The following is an 18,934-nucleotide window of genomic DNA, read 5'->3' as shown; positions in this document are numbered from 1 at the left end:
TTATTGATTTTTTTGGAATTATGGTATCTTATAAGTGTGTCCCTGGCTATGATAGTGCAATTACGATAAGTCTGAGTTAAGCTGTGATACTGAAAATGAAGATGGGTTACAGGACAATTAGTTTCCATAGTTAGAATGACCGTAATCTTACTTATCTCGTGACCACAAGTTGATGTGACATAACGTATTTATAAAAGAACAAGAGGAAAGTTTTGTATCGTCTCAACCTAAATATACTTGATAGGGATTTATAAAATGAATCTTATGGATATGTACGGAAGGAAACCTAGACGAATTATCAAAGTGAGGAGTTAAACATAGATTTAATGGCTTGAAACTACTGGAGACTTAGAATTTAAATATATACTTCCAGGTTTGAGGTTACTATTTAAGTGCCCAACACAGCGTGCGATTTGATTATGGAACGAACAGAGGAACTGGTTGAGCTTAGTAGGTAGTAAAGACGTTTATAGGTCTATAGTTGAGCAGCATGCATGTAATACCCAAGAAATTTGGATTACTTGAAAATAAGCGTTTTATTAGAAAAATGAAATTTCAGGAAAGATTGGTATCTAAATAGTCCGAAAAATTAACCAAATCGACTTGTAGGGAATGCCCTGGAGCCGAGATGTCAAGGGAAAATGATATATCCATGATGAGTATTTCAAGACATGATTTATGGCATAAAAAAAATGAAATCAGGAACAATCTTCAGTACAGCTAAAATGCAGCTGCTAATTAGCCTGCAATACCGAATTATTATACACAACTTTCAGGAAATCAACAGAAGCTTGAAGGGGTTTCGATTTTTCATAAGAAACAACCCTTCAGTGGTTTCAGGAAGAAACGAAAGAGTTTAAGGCCAAAACAAAGATTCGAGCCTAAGTGCAGTTTTCTGAAATTGCCAGATGAAGGTTAAAACGATATTTTTTCAGAATCTTCAGGGGTCAAATGGACATTTTAGGACTTGAGGGACTTATAGGCAGTTATCAAAAGTCGAGGGGCTTGGTGAAAGAGGGCCAAAATGAGAAAAACAAAATCCGTGGGGTAAAAGTGCAGAAACTCGAAAATGGCAGCATGGGGAAAACTGACCAGCACATGGCCAGTCGGCCATGGCCGATTTCGGCCACGGCCGATTTCGGCCACGACCGATTTGTCGCACACCTACAACTTGCTTTTGCAGTCGGGTGAGGGTGATTTCAGGTTGATCTAGGGTAGGCAAATGCTCCTAGGACAATGGGTTGGCTGAGTAAGAGCTTTTGGAAGCTCGATTTTGCCTATAAATAGGCTTTCGTGAAGGCCAAAAATGGCAGGGATTGAGGCTTCAAATCGGCCACGAAATTGAACAAATTGGCGCTCCAAAATAAGGGGCTTTTGTTGCCCACGCCCTGAGGATGAATTCTGGTAAGTTTGAAGCATTTTGGTGCAAGTTTGTAGGGGTTTCGAGGCTTCGCCGGAGATGGAGGTAGGTGGCCGACCCAAGCCTTTAGTCGGCAAATCGGAAGCCTTCCAGTTGTTCTTTCAAGTTCCAAGACATGCCAAAGGGATCGACTAGAAAAGGGTTTGCAAGTGGTGGAGAAAACTAGAAACGCCGGTGTTCCGGCGCCGGAGAAGACGACCGGCGCGTGCCGATCACACGCTAGTCCTTCACGCGCACCACTCGCCCTAGGCGTGTGCAGGCACGTGGGGCCTCTGAAAAATCTGAAAAAAAATCTTGAAAAATCTAGAAAAATATTTTATCGATGTCCGTGCAAAAAGTTTTGAAGTTGGGATTCTGATGTCTCGATTTTAGCATAAAAATCCTCATTTTGTGTGAAAACGCAACATCCAGGTGAGTTTAGTATTTTTCTTTTGAATTTCATATGATATTATGAATTGTTGTAGAGTTAGATTTGATAAAATAGTCTCGATGGTATTTATTGGAATTTTTCGAATGAAAATGAAGGAAAATAAGAAGAAAATGGAATATTGAGATATTTAGTAATGAAATATCATTTTTATGATTGAGGTGATCGAGGAGATGTGATGGGTGCAACTTTTGAGAGTTGGCACGAAAATTGAGGTCAGGCACACATATTGAGGTGATGCACGCTTTTTGAGGTGTCGCACGCTTTTTGAGGTGTCTTGATCTTTGGGTAAATGTGAGTAATTTTATCCTAAACATGATTTTGTGAGTGGTTTTCTCACAAGAACTTATATTTATGATATGATTGTTATATATGTATGCTACTTATGAGTGCAATATTCATTTTGTCATATTGTATGGAAAGTCGTGATAATTGCATGGCACAATATTATTGTCACATTGATATTTGTGCATGGGAATGGAATGTCGCCCCAGAGTGTAACCATAATTCTCCTAGGGCAATGATGGAATAACGTTAGGCTTATCCTATAGAGGTTCAAGATTTGCTTAGGATTCCGTGCCGGGCTGGTGAGCCTGGGAAGTTACATCAAGGGCAAATGTTGTTCATGTTATTACATCATGCATTCGTATATATATGTTTTTGGACCCTCACTAGAAGTTTTATCTTCTAATGGGTTATACCCCTGGAACATTCAACGTTCCAGTTTAGACTTGCAGCTTAGGCAAGGAGCAGGTTGAGAAGAGACGGCACATTATGGCGTGGCCGATAGATTCAACGAGCTGATTCAGATATGTTTTAGCTTATGCTTTATTGATGATTAATCTTGTTAGAATGTTTATGGAATCTCCATGTATTTTATATTTGAGAATATGATGTAATATATGGTACGGATTATTTATGATATAATATAAGGTGAATTCAAGTATCTATCATATCAGGTTTCGATTATCGCTTCCTCATTATGAATGATTTATTGGGGGTTTTGTTTGGAATTCGATACTTAAGGTTTAAGTTATGTACCGAGAAAAAAAGAAAAAAATAATTTATGCATATTTTGGGCCCCAGCATAGTGACACGTTCGGTAAGAGAAAAGCGGAGTGTTACAATGCAGAAGATTTAAATTCACCTAGTGTAAATCACTTCGGGTAGAAGAATTTAATTGGTCATTGATTAACATACGAGATTGTTGGTCACATAATTATATAAGGCATTGAATGGTGCAATTGTGTGGAAGATGAATGGAAGTTTTTGAATATTAAATGAAGTGATTTGGGAAATGTATAGAACTTGCAATAGATTAGCTAGCAAACTATAGATGTAATGATACGAGAAGTAGTTTGGTAGTTAAATGAGTTTGGTGTAAAATAAATGTACCTCTCTATAAAAGATGATAGAAAAAGAAACAGGAATCATAACAATAATAACATACATGTTACTTGCATAGTAAAAGTTTAATCACAATAATTGTATCACTGGTCACAAGTGAAATCACAAAATGGAAATCACCCTTGAGTCACAGCCTAAAAACTTTTAAAGAAAATCTGAGAAGAAAAACTCTTTGCCAACCAACTCCAACGTTCGTTTTTTACAATTATGAGAAAAAACTATTTTATATGCAGTTTTTGAGAGAAATCGTCATTATTCCATCTTCTCCACATATGGAGGAAGTGGGCAGTTTTCTGTAGTTATCGCTAGATCCATAAATAGATCTAGTTATTTGGATACAAAACCCTTTATGAGCAACCCGACCCGAATCCTAGACCCGGATCTTGGTCCAGTTCTCCAACATCTCCTACTCACACATAATGAGCTCAACATTCCCATAATTTCTCATTCCTCTTATAGCTTTCATACAGGCAGATAGGTCGTGCGACCGTGCATGCTTCAAGAGCTTAATTGCTATATAACGGTTAGGAGTATATAACATCTTGAAATTGAGTAGATAAGTATGTAGTACCCCAAATCATTTATCATATCCAACCCTCTTTGATCTCATGTCTTGTATTCATAATTATATTTAATCACTAAGATAAATATAATTGGTAGACCAATGAATACAAAAAATATGATGACTTGAAATGATTTTTCCTCTTTTCTCGATTCTCTAAATTTTTAATTAACTTGCTTTTCCAATATGTTCCAACTGATCGAATCAATCATAACCATTTGGCAACATATCAAGATACCTCATGGGTGAGCAAGAGCATAGACTATTATTTTTGTCACACGTGCAATTTGTATGTGGTCACTCTATGTGTTGTATGTGCATTGAAAAGACATGGACAGAGATGATACGCGCTACGGTTATGTACCGCCGAGATATATCCCTCAAAACCAGTAGGCACTAGCCTGACTGGGGTTATGTTCCTGTGATAACGACTGAGTGGCGCACCCAGAGATGACGACCCTGGGTGAGATTATATATATATATACATGTATAGCTATAGCCGAGTATATGAGATATAACCTACAGTTAACAGATTATCACAGTTTCTCTAGTTACAGGTATCAGCTAGAGGCTGGTATGTATTATGGTGCATTTTATATTGTTATGTGAGGCCACTAGCCAATTATGTGTTTATCAACTTTTATGCATGCTATGCATGGCATTATCCTCGTGGGTGGGTGGTCCATGTGCTGTAGTCTGTCATCCACATCTATATGCTTATCAGACACCACTCACCTGACCTTTGTCACATTATTATCTGCCATGGTTTTCCTTGATGTTTTTTATATTTATTGGGCTTTGTAACTCACCTTGTACTCTTCACCATTTCAGGTAAAAGTAAATAAATAGCTGGCAAGCAGTCGAGCAAGAAGGATGGGTAGTAAAATGTGTGCTCGGGTCTACTCTCAAATCAAAGGTCTTGGGAGGTGATGTTGTAATTGTACATAACTTATTTTGTTTTATGTAACCTAAGTATAGTTATGCTTGTAATCCTTGAGGTCTGTTATATTGATGTGAGTTTTGTCACGGATGCCTCGTGTATGTATGCTTGTATCTAGTTATTAATCCTTTCATGATTCATAGCGCTCTCTCTTCTAGTTTGTGCCCCTAAAATAAAGTAGCTTGGGGGAGGGGGTTTTACAATGGGAGAAAAGAAAGATTGAAAAACAATCATCACAAACCCTTATCATTTTTTCATCTAAAATCAAAGCCTTCATGCATATTTTCTCTCAATCTTTTCAAGTTATTACACAGCCATTTGGTTGATGAATTTAAGTGAACTTTTTATATCTAATTTTTGGGTTTTTTTCTTATCTCACATCGCATCCCCTTCTTTTTCTCTCTCATTCGATCTACCTTCAATTATGAATTGTAACATCAGTCAATTTAATCTTAACACATTGGTTTTGTACAACAAAACCGTAATGATGAAAAACCTATAACCATACTATATGGGTGTGCAGAAATTAAATTTCAAATGCATACAATAGGTTAAAACTACACTCTTCAAATAAACTAATTAAAAATTAATGAATTCATGTTCTTTGAGAGATTTTTCCTAAACTTCAATAAGGTTGATATAATTATTTAGAATGACCTATATCATATGATCGCCATAGAGTAAATTTTGTTGTTGCACTTTTTGTATATTAATTTTAATGATGAAAAACATATATTAGTTTAATCCCTAAGTCATGAGTCAAGACTATGGTTTTCAATATATATCAATTTCAATATCAAGTATTATTTTGTAAAAATGAAACCAAAAGAATTTCAAGTCTCAAGATTTCAAAACCCTGTTTTGACTAAGTTTGGAAGGTTAGCACCTTATAAGGAGACATATAAGAAAATGTTTTTATTTTGAAAAACTATATCCCGATATTTTGATATCTAACATTCATTAAGGCTAAAATGATTTTTAATAAATTTTTTATTAAATAGAAAGTATATATTTTGGAGATGGTAAAATTACAAAATCCTAAATTTGTACTAAAACTCAAATTCTACTTTCTTATTCTTATTGATTTTGATTTTCTAGATATTTTTATTGAATCAAAATAAGTGGTACTTTGTTATTTACATTTATGTATTAAAGTAAATGGAAGGTAAAATATAAATAAAAGAAAATGTAAATATATTGTGATGCATACATGCTGTGGATTGTACTTTCAAGTATATCCTTCTGAAAATCTATCATGTTTATATGCATGTTTCGAAACCCCTTTGAAAAGATTTTCATGTTTTCTAAAGTGTGCATGCCCTTTTCAAACATCTATGTATTAGCATTTGTTTCAGGTTATGGACTATGTTTCGAAACCTATATGTCATGTTTCGAAACCTTATTTCCAGAAAGGTATGTTTTGAAACATATACATATCATATTTCGAAACCTCTGACATTTCTGTCAGTAGATTATTCAAAATCGAGATGCTTTTGCTTTGCATTTTTGTATCTATCTAAAATCTTCTCAATCACATTTTTTAATGCATTATCCATGATTTGCAAAATTCAAATTCAAATTTGAAGTGGAAATCATTATTATATGTTAGTGGGGAATAGATTATGTCTCCCACTCATTATTGTCTCTAAGTGCAAATACAACTGGAAATTATGTATGTTTTGAAACATGTGAAGTATGTTTCGAAACTTATGTGTAAAATTGTGATGTTTCGAAACCTATTATGTATGTTTCGAAATCTATATTTCTGTCTTGTCTCTAACGGCTATGAAACGATTAGATTTCTATCTCTTGATATAAATAGCAGGTGTTTGAAGACAAGACTAAGAAGAACAAGATACAACAAGAGAACACACACTAGAGACACACACTCAAGCACAAATGATTGTTAAAATGTTTGTTTGAGCTTTCAAAGAAGATCCACACACATATTTTCTCTTATGCATTGAAAGTGAGAAGGAGAAGCAAGCTAAAACAAGAAGTTCATCATCTCTAGCTCTCCTTATCTTAATTAAGCCGGTACAAAGGTTTGTACATCATCCGGTAAGGCATTTATTGCTCATTTGGTTGTAAGAGATAAACTTTATTTATCTTGTAAATATTGTAAGGTTTGAGTTTAGCCTAAAACTCATTGTGCCAAAGGTTTGAGTTTAGCCTAAAACTCATTGTGCCAAAGGTTTGAGTTTAGCCTTAAAACTCATTTGGTGTAAGGTTTGAGTTAAGCCCGTAAAAACTCACTTGATAGTAGGTTTGAGTTGAGCTCATAAAAACTCACTTTGTAAGATTTTATGGTGAACCGTGGTAAAACCCTTTTTGTGGTAATCACTAATAAAAAGTTATTGGGATTGAAAAATCCTTCAAGTGAGTAAACTTTAAAGTAGTGGACTAGGCGGGATGCTGAACTACTATATATTTTGTGTGCAAGTGTTCTTTAGTTTTCACTTATCATTATTACTTATTGCACATGCTTTCAAAAGAATTGCCTTCAAATTCTAATACATTGTTTTCTTAAGTATAAACTTATACATATTCACATAAAACATATATTTGATATACAAATATTTTTGGTATACTCTTACTTATATAAATCATTGTTTTGAAATACAAGTAAAAAGATTTCAAATTAAGCAAAACAGAAAAGTGTATTTCGAAACATACAATCTATATTTCGAAACTAGCAAAATAGTGAGGTATATTTCGAAACATAGTAGGTTTCGAAACATAGTATTTTTCCATCAACCATTATTTTAATTATCGAAAAATTTATACGAATTCCAATTCACCCCATCTTGGGATATATTTTCCATCATTAGGACTATGAAATTTCATATTTTGTCTTTTTATAGTTCAATTTCTTACTTTTATTTTTTAGTTTTGGGTGACTTTATAATTATTGAAAATGTGTAGATATAAATATTTGACTCAATAATATAGATGAATTGTTGCTATGACTTATTTACTACGATGGATTGTGATTTGTGACGAGTAAAATGCACGTTTGAGGTGACAAATTCAATTGAGAGGTAAAAATGTATTGTGTTTTTCCATTGCTATTCATTCACCTTCTATAAAATCATGTGATTGAAAGAATAAAGAATAAAAGGTTTATTTTGTTCATATAATATCACCATTTAAAGTTTATGATCCGTATCTTTATATTTTTATTTGAATACACATAAATTTGACTTTTTTTCTCTTTTTATTTTTTCTTTTTCATTTTATTCAATGTTTGCTCACGTTGATATTCAATAACCACCACCTATTTACTCTTCACTAAATATTTTAAATAAATTGGCTTAGCCTAACTCAAATGAACTTATAACTTACGTGTTGATCCAATCCGACAAGGTTATGTTTGTTGGCTGTTAATTTGTGTTATTTTATTATTTTTAAATTATAATATATTCACAACTCTAAAATAACTTTTACCTTAAAATTCAAATCAAATACATTGTATATCTGAATTAATTTATTATTTTAGCAAAATAATGACTACAAAATGGCTATAAATTAATCATATTCTAATTTATATGGCAGTTCTCATCAAAGTTATTGCCTAATTTAGATTTAGGTTTAATTTTACGACTTTATAATTTAAATTTGACATGTTTTCGTTACTTAATTGTGAAAAAGAAGTAAAATAAAATAATTTGATAAAATTTAGCATTAAATAATGTAAATTTTATAATAGGTAAGAATGGAATTATTTTAATAATTAAAATTTTAAAATATTGGTCAATTTAGTACTTTAGGTCCTATTAAGGACAAATACTAAGTCGATACAATTTTAAAAATAAGCACTAAAATAAATAAATACTAATGTATTGTACACATTACAAATTAGCCAAAATTCTCAAAAAGAAAAATCAAATCATATTCGAACAAGAGAAAGAAAATCTATAAACCAATCCAGATTCAAGAATACCAAAAGATGGAGGGTTAAAATGGAATAAGCCCAAAGGAAGAGGGTACGCCTGCAAACAAATATATTCTCTGCCCAGAGCGGGCAGCGTAGTGGCTCAGTCCCATCAATTACCCGGTTTTGATGGGGTTCGGTAAGATTCTTCTCGCTTTCTGTCTTCAACACTTCGCGAAGGGCAAAATCAACGGATTCAAGTCACGTCGTCGATGGCCCGACGAAGCCTCCCAGTCCTCAAACAGCTATGCGCTCGCTCGGCGTCTTCTGACCTTTTTCCCAACCTTCTCAGATTAGGGTTGGCTTCTGGTTCAGCCCGACCCGTCACCTACATGCCCCGCCCCGGCGACGGCGCTCCGCGTGCCGTCACCCTAATTCCCGGTGACGGAATCGGGCCTCTGGTGACGGGTGCGGTGGAACAGGTGATGGAGGCAATGCACGCGCCGGTCTACTTCGAGCGCTACGACGTCCACGGCGACATGAAGAGCGTGCCGCCGGAGGTAATCGAGTCTATTCGCAAGAATAAGGTGTGCTTGAAGGGAGGCCTCCGGACTCCCGTCGGCGGTGGGGTGAGTTCTCTCAACGTTCAGCTCAGAAAAGAGCTCGATCTCTACGCTTCCCTTGTCAATTGCTTCAACTTGCCCGGTCTTCCTACTCGCCACGAGAACGTTGATATTGTGGTCGTTAGGGAGAACACGGAGGGCGAGTACTCCGGCCTCGAGCACGAAGTCGTCCCCGGCGTCGTCGAAAGCCTTAAGGTATAAATAATATATATGTGTATCTATATATATGTATACATTCCTTATTACGGGCCCATCTTGGTATGCTATACTCTGGTAATTCCGCAGATGGAGATCGTTTTGAATTTGTTAGTCTTATATGAAATGAACTCGGAATTCAGGTACATGTTACTGAAACAAGATGAATTGACTTTCTGATTAGATTTAGAAAATTCAGGGTGAATAAGAGACTTTTAATAAAGTATGATTGCAGATATTGTAACCAGTGAATTTCTTGTTTCCTGTTTTTTCCCTTTGATCGATGTCTTTCACAGGCTTCAGTACTTGCTATCTGTTTGATTGGCATGGTACTGGTGTAAAACCTCTGAGAAGGCTCAAATTCATCTGTCATATATATAGCAAACAATCAAATTGCATATAGAACTTCAGCGTCAATCATTTGATTTGAAACTAAATAATCCAACTATAAAAGAAAGGATTATTCAATTTATATGCAGCCCACTTCGTTGTTAGCCAAGACTTATTGAATGTTAAACAAGTCATCTAGAGATGGTTTTCATGGTAGAGAAAAAGGAAGATAAAGGAATTAAAATGGGTAAAAATACCGTCTCTTGCTCATTATATTGAAGCAACCCTATAGATCCATGCTATTGATTTCCCTAACATATTACAATCATCTTGCAACTAAATAACTTCTTTTATGATGGAAAATACTAATGATTTTATCGTAACAATCCTATTTTTAGAATGTTATTGTGACTTTACTAGGTAACGGAACCTAATGTTGAGATAACTTCTCAAATTCTAATTTGATTAGGATTGTTTTATAAGATTAATCTGATAGAGGAAAGGCCTCTTAGATAATCCTTATTAGATAGTCATTCTAATTAGGGAATTAAAATAGGCTTGGGAGACCTAATCTCACTATGGCTATGATTTGGGGTCTATAAATAGGCAGCCTTGGTTCACTTCTTGTCTTGATGGACTGCTCCCAATAATTTGTGCTGAAATATCCAGATTATTGCAGTTGCATGTCATGTTTTGCATAGCCTGATAACTAGAGTTTCGGTGTGTGGTGTAACTAGTTATCTAAAGTTGTGAGTTATGTTTGTTTGGTTTTTGTTATAATTGTGACCCAGAATTCAAATTTAATTGTGATTGGGATTCCTAATTTGATCGTGATTAGAATTTCGAATTTGATTATGATTAGAATGTTGTCAAATTCGATTTTGATGGGAATTTATCTTATCTGGAGAAATATCTTCTTGAATCATCTTCTGATCAGGATAGAATTTCTTGTGTACATCGATAAATGATTTAGGTCTATAAATAGTTGTCCAATACCTTGGAATTAGTCGCAACAATATCACTTTTATTGTAGCAATATCCAATAGTGATATTTTGTTATTTCTATCCATGTTTTTCCCGATTTAGGTTTTTCATGTTAAATTTTGTGTTTGTTTGTGTGGTTCATGGTTTGATTGTAATTTGTTTTCAATCCAAATTCGTAACAGACTGGTATTAGAGCTGTTGGATCAAACCATCAACATTTGACAGATCTCAATTGTTAGATCTACACATCTTCATCATCTTGGCTATGGTTTTCAAGCTTTTGTTGCTGCCATCGTTGCTGTAGCTGATGGCCGCCTTCGTTGCCACCACAGACGGCCCGGTCTTACTCGTCGCCAATCATTGACGAGCTCTCTCTTTTCTTGCTGTCAATTTCAACTTTTGGAGCAGCCATTGGTCGATCACAACCGTTTGCGTTTTGCCTTGTTGACAATCGACATCACCCCCTTGACCGCCGACTGTCGTCGATTTGATCGTCGTTCGTCCACCACTATTGGCCGCATCTACCATCAGATGCCTTGTCTTCTTCTTGCAACACATGACCGACGGACCTTGCCATTCGCCATTAACAGCTCCTTTCTAGTCATCGTCTTTTTCGTTGGCCGATTCTGTCTCCATGATCGACCACCACCTTTGTCCTTCACTAGCCTTCCTCGCTGCTCGTTGTTGCAACTGCCAAGTACTTCAGCCATTGTTGGCTGTTCCAAAGCAAACCCAGATCTTGCCTAGATTTGGTTCGACCCAACCCATAAGGTACGGCCCACTTCAGATCTAGTCAGCCCCGAGTTGACTTGTTAGTCCAGATTCGACAAATCCGCCAAACATATCTAGATATGTTTTTGCCCAGATTTGCTGCCCAGATCCGGTATTTTGATCTGTATTCATTTGGGTCTCTTATTTATCAATTATTTGATATTATTCGGGGTTATATGATGGCTATTTTGAAGTACGATATTTCCTTGTTGGATCGGAATATTAGATTTTCGCTATAGCAAATTAAGATGCGTGCAATTTTGGATGGATGGATTTAGATGAAGGTGGATTTATATTGGTGAATGTGGAGTCATTAAGATATGTTGAGACTGATTTTGTTGCCTATGCTTTGAGTGTGGTTAAAGATATCCACTGTAGTAGCCGTTATATGGATTTGTTTAGTATTCCCTGTTGTGTGGATTTCGTTGGTATTTATCAGGAGATTAATTTTCTGTGATTTTATTGAAAGAAAAAATTATGAATTATTCCATATTTGAATTTCGTGTCAAGGTGGAGCTTGTTATAATTGTGACCCGGAATTTAAATTTGATTGTGATTGGGATTCCTAATTTAATCGTGATTAGGATTTCGAATTTGGTTGTGATTAGGATGTTGTCAAATTCGATTTTGATTGGGATTTATTTCATTTGCAGAAATATCCTTTTGAATTATCTTCTTATCAAAATTGAATTTTGTGTGTATATTTATAGAAGATTTAGGTTTATAAATATGTGCCCAATACCTTGGAATTAGTCGTAACAATATCACTTTTGTTATAGTAATATTCAATAGTGATATTTTGTTCTTTTTGCCTATAGTTTTTCCTTATTTAGGTTTTTCACGTTAAATTATGTATTTGTTTGTGTGGTTGATAGTTTGATTGTAGTTTATTTTCGATCCAAATTCGAAACAGTTTTAATTAGTGGATTATCCCCTTATGGTGGGATTGTGGATGTAGGTATTGAGCTTAACCACGTTAATTGTCTATCATTTTTTTTTTTTTTTGGTTTGATTTTTGTTTATGTTTATGGTTTATGCGATTCGATCCTAGCAAGTTTTATTAAAGATTTGGTTGTGACATCATGATTTATCACAAATCTTTGGGGGTCTAAGAAAATTAGGGGCATAGAAAAAGAAAAAAGAAAGTTCTGTTGTATGTGGGTGTGCACTAGAAGCTCCATGCACTATTAGGTGTGAGAGTGCTTGTCCATTGTTGGAGCTTGCCGCTGCCAAATTTGTTCATGACTGCCATGATCATTGAAGCAAGGGCAACCACCGGAGGAGGATCACCAGCTTCCATGGTTTGAAAGGAGATGCCACCGCTACTAGAAGAGCCAGATTGTTGAAAGGGATTAGGGAGTTGGTTGCCACTCACCATTGATCACCTAGAAGTAGCTAGTTATTGAGTTGCCACCATCGTTTTGTGGCTAGAAGGAGATTGTCTGTTGTTAGAGTAGAGAAGGGTTCAAGCGGCCCACATTGTCACTGCTCGAAAAGAGTTGTTAAGTCGTTGTTGCCACTGGTTGAGGTTGTGCTAAAGAGATCCATCGTTGCCCAAATCGCCAATTAGATCTGAGGAAGAAGATGATTGAAGCATTGAGTTGCAGGGTTGTTCGCTGTTTGGTCACTGCCATTCAAATATGAGAGAGAAGGAGATCTGAAGAGACCCATCGTTGCCTAATAGTTTGAGAAAGAAGCCCATGTTTGCTAGCCATGGTAAAAGGATCACTATTGCGATCTAGAGAGAGTCGTAAGCCACCGTTGCTTATAAGGGAGGACTTTGCTAGAGATTGAGAGCTCAACCACCAGAGAAGAAACATAACTTGTCACTGTTGTCGAGAGCTGAGGACCCATTGATTGCCTCTTGAGCAAGAGGAGCCAATGGATGGAGAATGAGGAGTTGTAATCGCCATTTGTCGTTGCACCATTTGCCATTATCCAGTTGTGCCAGAGAAGAAACCAACATTGCTTGCTCGCTGCTAAAGCAGGCGACACTCTAAAGTCATGGTGTATGGTGTGACTAGTTATCTGAAGCCGTGAGGTTTGTTTGTTTGGTTTTGATTAGTGGATTATCCTCTTGTGGTGGTATCGAGGGCGTAGGTTGTTGAGCCGAACCACGTTAATCGTCTGTGTCATTATTTTTCTCATTTGATTTCTATTTATGTTTATAGCTTTGTTGTTCAATCCTAACATGTAAACCTGTCATATGGGAACACTTATTGTATGTATATTTGAGTCTATCCATGTGGCCCAAACAAATTGTCATTACTCTTGCTGAATTTTTTCTTCCAAATATTGACATAAGTTCTTGTACCACAGCTATTCATTTGGCCTATGCTCATCTAAAAATGTTGTTTTGGTTCTTGTCATTTACTATATATCACTCACTATGTTTGCTCTTAATTTTGCTCAAGTTGATGCTAGTCCTGTGGGCTGACTTTCTACAGACAGCAAGCTATTCTTATCCTTTGTTAAAGTTTTGATCTTGATAATATCAATAGTAATTTTTTCCAAATTTTTTTTCTTAGTTACTGCAAATTCTCCAGTTTCTCACTCAGCTATGCTGCAGGTGATGACAAAGTTCTGTTCAGAACGTATTGCCAAATATGCCTTTGAGTATGCATACCTTAACAATAGGAAGAAAGTGACAGCAGTGCATAAAGCCAACATTATGAAACTAGCTGATGGTCTATTTTTGGAATCCTGCCGGGAGGTTGCAAGCAAGTATCCCAGTATCAAGTATAATGAGATTATCGTAGACAACTGTTGCATGCAACTCGTTTCAAAGCCTGAGCAATTTGATGTTATGGTAATTGATCTAAAATGTTATCTGGCACACAGAAACCATTCATTAATATGTTGTTTTTGTTTGGCTCTCATTGCTTGTTTCTAGTCTTAACTGATGAATTAAGTGACTCAAATCACATGAAATTTTTTGTTTTCCTTTTTATTAGACCAAGTTGCAATTGATGTTTTAAGAGAGTGTATCCATGATTCATTTAGTTTTATTTTCTACCATATTCTTCCTTTTGTCTGTTTGCTTCTGAGTAGGTGCGTGTAATACTCTCATATGCACTAGCGAAATTTCGAGTCTTCAATCAGGAGGAATAATACCTGTAGCATAATGAAGCTTTCCAAGCAGGATTAATGTCTATTCTGAGTTCCTTTCTCTGTTTCTTATTCTTTCTTTATTGCAATCCAGTACCTATGTGTTCTCTTCAGTAATTTTAAGGCAACCTTGCCATATTATCAAAGAGATTTTTGAAGTTGAAAAGACTGTATGTTAAGTTGTTTTAGTTCAGGTTACAGTAATCTTCTCTAGAAATCTCAGTTAATGATAAATAACGAGTATTGGACTGGAGCGTATTCACTGAACTCTTGTATAGTAGATTGAGGAGCCTTATTGATTTTAGCAGTTACTTTCTTATCTCAATCATTGTCTGGTGCATAATTCTGAATATTTCCTTCCCACCAGCCTTTTGACTGACCATTATCATGTCTTGTAGGTGACGCCTAATCTTTATGGCAATCTAGTGGCCAATACAGCCGCCGGTATTGCTGGAGGCACGGGTGTCATGCCAGGAGGTAGTCATCATTTTCCAAAGAATTCGTGAATTTTCAAAATATTTCCTAACCTATTCTCGACCATGACTTACATGCATATATATATATATATATATCTGGTAGCTGATGATAGGGGAATAACACACAACACACGCACACACAGAGCTTAATTGATGAGATTTGGGGATGGATGGATGGATGGATGGATGCAGGTAATGTTGGAGCAGATCATGCAGTGTTTGAGCAAGGGGCGTCGGCAGGAAATGTGGGGAAGGAGAAGATAGTGGAACAAAAGAAGGCCAACCCGGTTGCTCTACTTCTGTCATCTGCTATGATGCTGAGACATCTCCAGTTTCCTTCGTTTGCGGATCGGCTGGAGACTGCAGTGAAACGGGTGATCCGGGAGGGCAGATGCCGGACCAAAGATCTTGGCGGGGACAGCACCACACAAGAGGTTGTTGATGCTGTGATCGCCAATCTCGACTGACTGCCTGCCTGACTCACTGACTCACTGATTCTGCTTGCTTGCTTAAAATGACTACTACTACTAACAACCACCACTCTAATACGTACTGCTTACTAGTCACTTGCTGACTCTTGTCTTGTGAGACAAATGTGGTAAGATAATAATTAATTTCGTTTCTCCCATCCCATACGATTTAGTATTGTCATATCAGAGAATTAGAATGTGATATTCTTTCTTCCCAGTTTTACAAATTAATATCACCGTTTGAGTTGTGATATTAATAATTCAATAATAATAAGGCCTGCCCTCTGACTCAAGAGTTTGGTGGGTCCCACTCTCTCTCTCTCTCTCTCTCTGTTTGATATCTGCCATCATTACGTCATATGTAGCATTTTAATTCTATTAATGGCATCAACTCTATTCCAAATCCAACCCTAATTTGAAAGCTAGATCCAATATCAGATTCCAAATAACTAGATAGAAAAGTGTTAAGCGATTGTAATATAGATTTCTTGTGTTATGAGGTGTTTGTAGTTTTGCGAGGGCCTTTCAAATTTTGGATTGGGGTTTGACTTGGGCATTTGCAATTGTTCTTAGAATCTCGATTGCAGTTAAGGTAGATTTGCTTGTAACTAAGGTTAATGGAATTAAAATGTTGTTGACGTTATGATGACATTTACCATGATGTCTAATGAGATTTCTTATATAAAAGTACACTAATTTATTTGATCATTTTTAAATTATAGTAGTTAATTTTTTTTTTGATTGAACGGTAAAAATTAGATAAATCAAGAGAGAATATTCAAAGTACTCTTGAGCATATCCAGGAGAAACATACAAGGAGGGCCAAGACTCATGGCCCAAGACAAAAGAGTTTCAATGGACTAAAACTTGATAATACAAAGTGTAAATAATTTTGTATACATGAGTTTTAATGCTGAAGATGATGCTCAAAATACACGGCCTTAGGCCTTCAAAAATCATGTGATTCCTAGTCGTCCATAAATGGTAAATAGAACTTCCCAAAGCAATCTTCTTAGCTTTACTTAGTTAAGAGGATCCCTTGGCTTCCTTTTTAATCTATTTTAGCGCACTCGAGATGGTGGACATAGCACGTGAGATACCCAATCAACCCCTGGTATTGGACCATACAATGACGCTAACTGGGCACTGAAAAAACAGGTGATTGGTTGACTCCTCTACTGCCCCACAAAGGCTGCACGATCTGTCAATGTTGAGAAAAAGAAGCTTGTCCTTTGTGCAAAGCTTGCCTTTAATGCCAAGCCAAAGAATGAAGCAGTGCTTCAGTGTGTTGCAAGGGGCCTAGACAACCGAAACCCAGATTACCTTAAACACCTAGGTCAGAAGTAATCATAGGCTTTGGAGAGTTTGATTCGCCCTTGCACGACCCAACTAGATTATAGTCTGATAGCCCCTAGAAATGAGCCATTCGATTGGCAGATGTGCTCTCTGATAGCCACCAGCCTTTTAATAAGAGCGGAATCATCCCTCATAAGACTTCACTCCCAGATGGAAGAGCCATGCAGGTAGAAATGATGAACCCATCGCACCCAATGGGAATCTTGCTTATTATGGATATTCCATAGGACTTTGGAAAGCAAAGCAATATTCCACATTTTAAGGTCTTTGAACCCTAGCTCTCCCTCAGCCCTCGGCGCCCTCGGCAAACAAACATCCTTCCAAGCCACAAGGGGGGATTTAGATTGCTAGAAGAAAACCCTGTAAAGGCGGGTGATATGGTCAATGACAGCGGCCGAGGTAGGAAACATTGAAATCCAGAAATAATCCACGCCCTGCAAGATAGAACGGATAAGCTCGACTCTCCTAGCAAAAGACAGAGAGGCAGTCGGCTAGGCCGAGATGAGACAAAAAATCCTAACAATGAGAGGAGCAAAGTGGGTCACTTTAAACTTTGCAGTTGCAAACGGAATACCAAGATAACGAAAGGGCATGAAACCAAGAGGAAAGTTCACCAAACCCTGAATATCAGCAAGCTATTGGCCAAATATCCCAGCAGTGAATAAGGTAGACTTCAAACCATTAGCTCTTAGACCAGAAACTGAACCAAACTGTGAAAGACAATCCATGGCGATCTTAACCAAGGTGAAGTGCCCTCTAGTGAAGAGCACGAGATCATCAACAAAGGTAATGTGAGAAATAGCAAGGCCCCCACACTTCGAGTGGAAATTAAAGTCAGAGTTAGCCGTAGCAGCCTTAAGCAACCTGGAAAGATACTCCATACAAAGCACAAAAAGGAATGGCGAGAGAGGATCTCCCTACTGGAGCCCCTTTTTACCTTTGAAAAAACCGTGAGTATTACCATTGATGGAAAGGGAAAACAAGGTAATTATAACACAGGCCATGATCCACCGAGTGAACTGAATTGGGAAGCCAAGACCAAGCAGAATGTGCTTCAAAAAGTTCCAATTAACTGAGCCAAAAGCCTTACACAGGTCCATCTTGATGGCGTATCTAGGAGATATATGCTTCATAGAGTAACTCTTAAGCAATTCTTAGGCGAGATGGACATTGTCAGACAAACTCCTGCCCTCAATAAACGCCGCTTGAGCCTAATCAACCAAGGAACTGAGCATAGGGGCAAGTCTGTTAGTAAGGATTTTAAAGATAACCTTATAAGAGACATTACAACATGATATGGGACGAAAATCTCTAACACTCAAAGCATGGGAGGACTTCAGAATGAAGGCAATAAGAGTGTGGTTCATCTGCTTGAGTAAGGTAGATGAGGCAAAAAAATCTTAAACTACTTGGGAGAACTGGGGACTAACCAAATGCCAGGCCTTTTTGAAGAAATGAGAAGTGAAACCATCTGGACCAGGCACCTTCTCGTCTTTGATGTTGAAAAGCGCAACCTCAATCTTCTGCTGAGAAATATTCCTGGTGAAAATAGAAGACTGATCCTCCGAAACCAACGGACCATTACAGATGATGTCATTGACAACAGGCTCGCAAGGAGACTCAGTGCCCAACAAATGCTCATAGAACCGGACAAATTCACCTGCCACTTGCTAATAAGAAGTAGTAGAACTGCCATTGTCCAAGGAAATAGAAGCAATGAAGTTCTTCTTAGCATTACGCTTAACCAAATGATAAAAAAAATGGTGCATTTATCCCCAACTTTAAGATACGAGCACTTGGCCTTCTGATAATAAAAATGAAGCTCAGCTTCACTAAGCATAAGAGCCTCCTTCTTGAGCTCAGAACACTGACTTGAAGATTAGAATTATGCGAAGAATCATGAAGAGCAAGCTGAGCTTCCTTGAGCGCGGCATTTGCCCTCTCGGCTCTAACAGAGATATGGGAGTAATGCATGGAATTAAGCCTCTTGA

The 18,934-nt window shown here is 36.9% G+C and overlaps 1 protein-coding gene across 2 annotated transcripts; it reads left to right on the top strand.

Moving 5' to 3' along the window:
* Nucleotides 1–8,796: 8,796 nt before the first annotated feature.
* LOC127802835 (isocitrate dehydrogenase [NAD] regulatory subunit 1, mitochondrial) lies at nt 8,797–15,906 on the top strand. 2 transcript variants are annotated; one of them, XM_052338884.1, is made up of 4 exons: nt 8,797–9,448; nt 14,103–14,342; nt 15,040–15,118; nt 15,221–15,282. In XM_052338884.1, exons 1-4 carry the CDS (start codon nt 8,903–8,905, stop codon nt 15,265–15,267), a joined length of 912 nt encoding a protein of 303 aa, XP_052194844.1. In that variant the 5' UTR covers nt 8,797–8,902; the 3' UTR covers nt 15,268–15,282. The 2 variants fall into 2 exon arrangements, with proteins under 2 accessions (XP_052194844.1, XP_052194843.1); XM_052338883.1 differs by lacking the exon at nt 15,221–15,282 and adding an exon at nt 15,310–15,906 and having other exon boundaries at nt 8,801–9,448.
* The last annotated feature ends 3,028 nt before the right edge of the window (nt 15,907–18,934 follow it).

This window comes from Diospyros lotus, chromosome 5 (genome assembly GCF_014633365.1).
Source record: "Diospyros lotus cultivar Yz01 chromosome 5, ASM1463336v1, whole genome shotgun sequence".
NCBI classification, from domain to species: Eukaryota; Viridiplantae; Streptophyta; class Magnoliopsida; order Ericales; family Ebenaceae; genus Diospyros; species Diospyros lotus.
Note: the sequence above shows the minus strand (reverse complement) of the source record. Positions and strands in the feature narration are given on the sequence as shown.

Coding starts and splice junctions, on each gene's coding strand:
- LOC127802835 (XM_052338883.1), top strand. CDS start 8,903: ATGGCCCGACGAAGCCTCCCAGTCCTCAAACAGCTATGCGCTCGCTCG. Junction 9,449..14,102: donor GCGTCGTCGAAAGCCTTAAG/GTATAAATAATA, acceptor GCTATGCTGCAG/GTGATGACAAAGTTCTGTTC. Junction 15,119..15,309: donor CACGGGTGTCATGCCAGGAG/GTAGTCATCATT, acceptor GGATGGATGCAG/GTAATGTTGGAGCAGATCAT.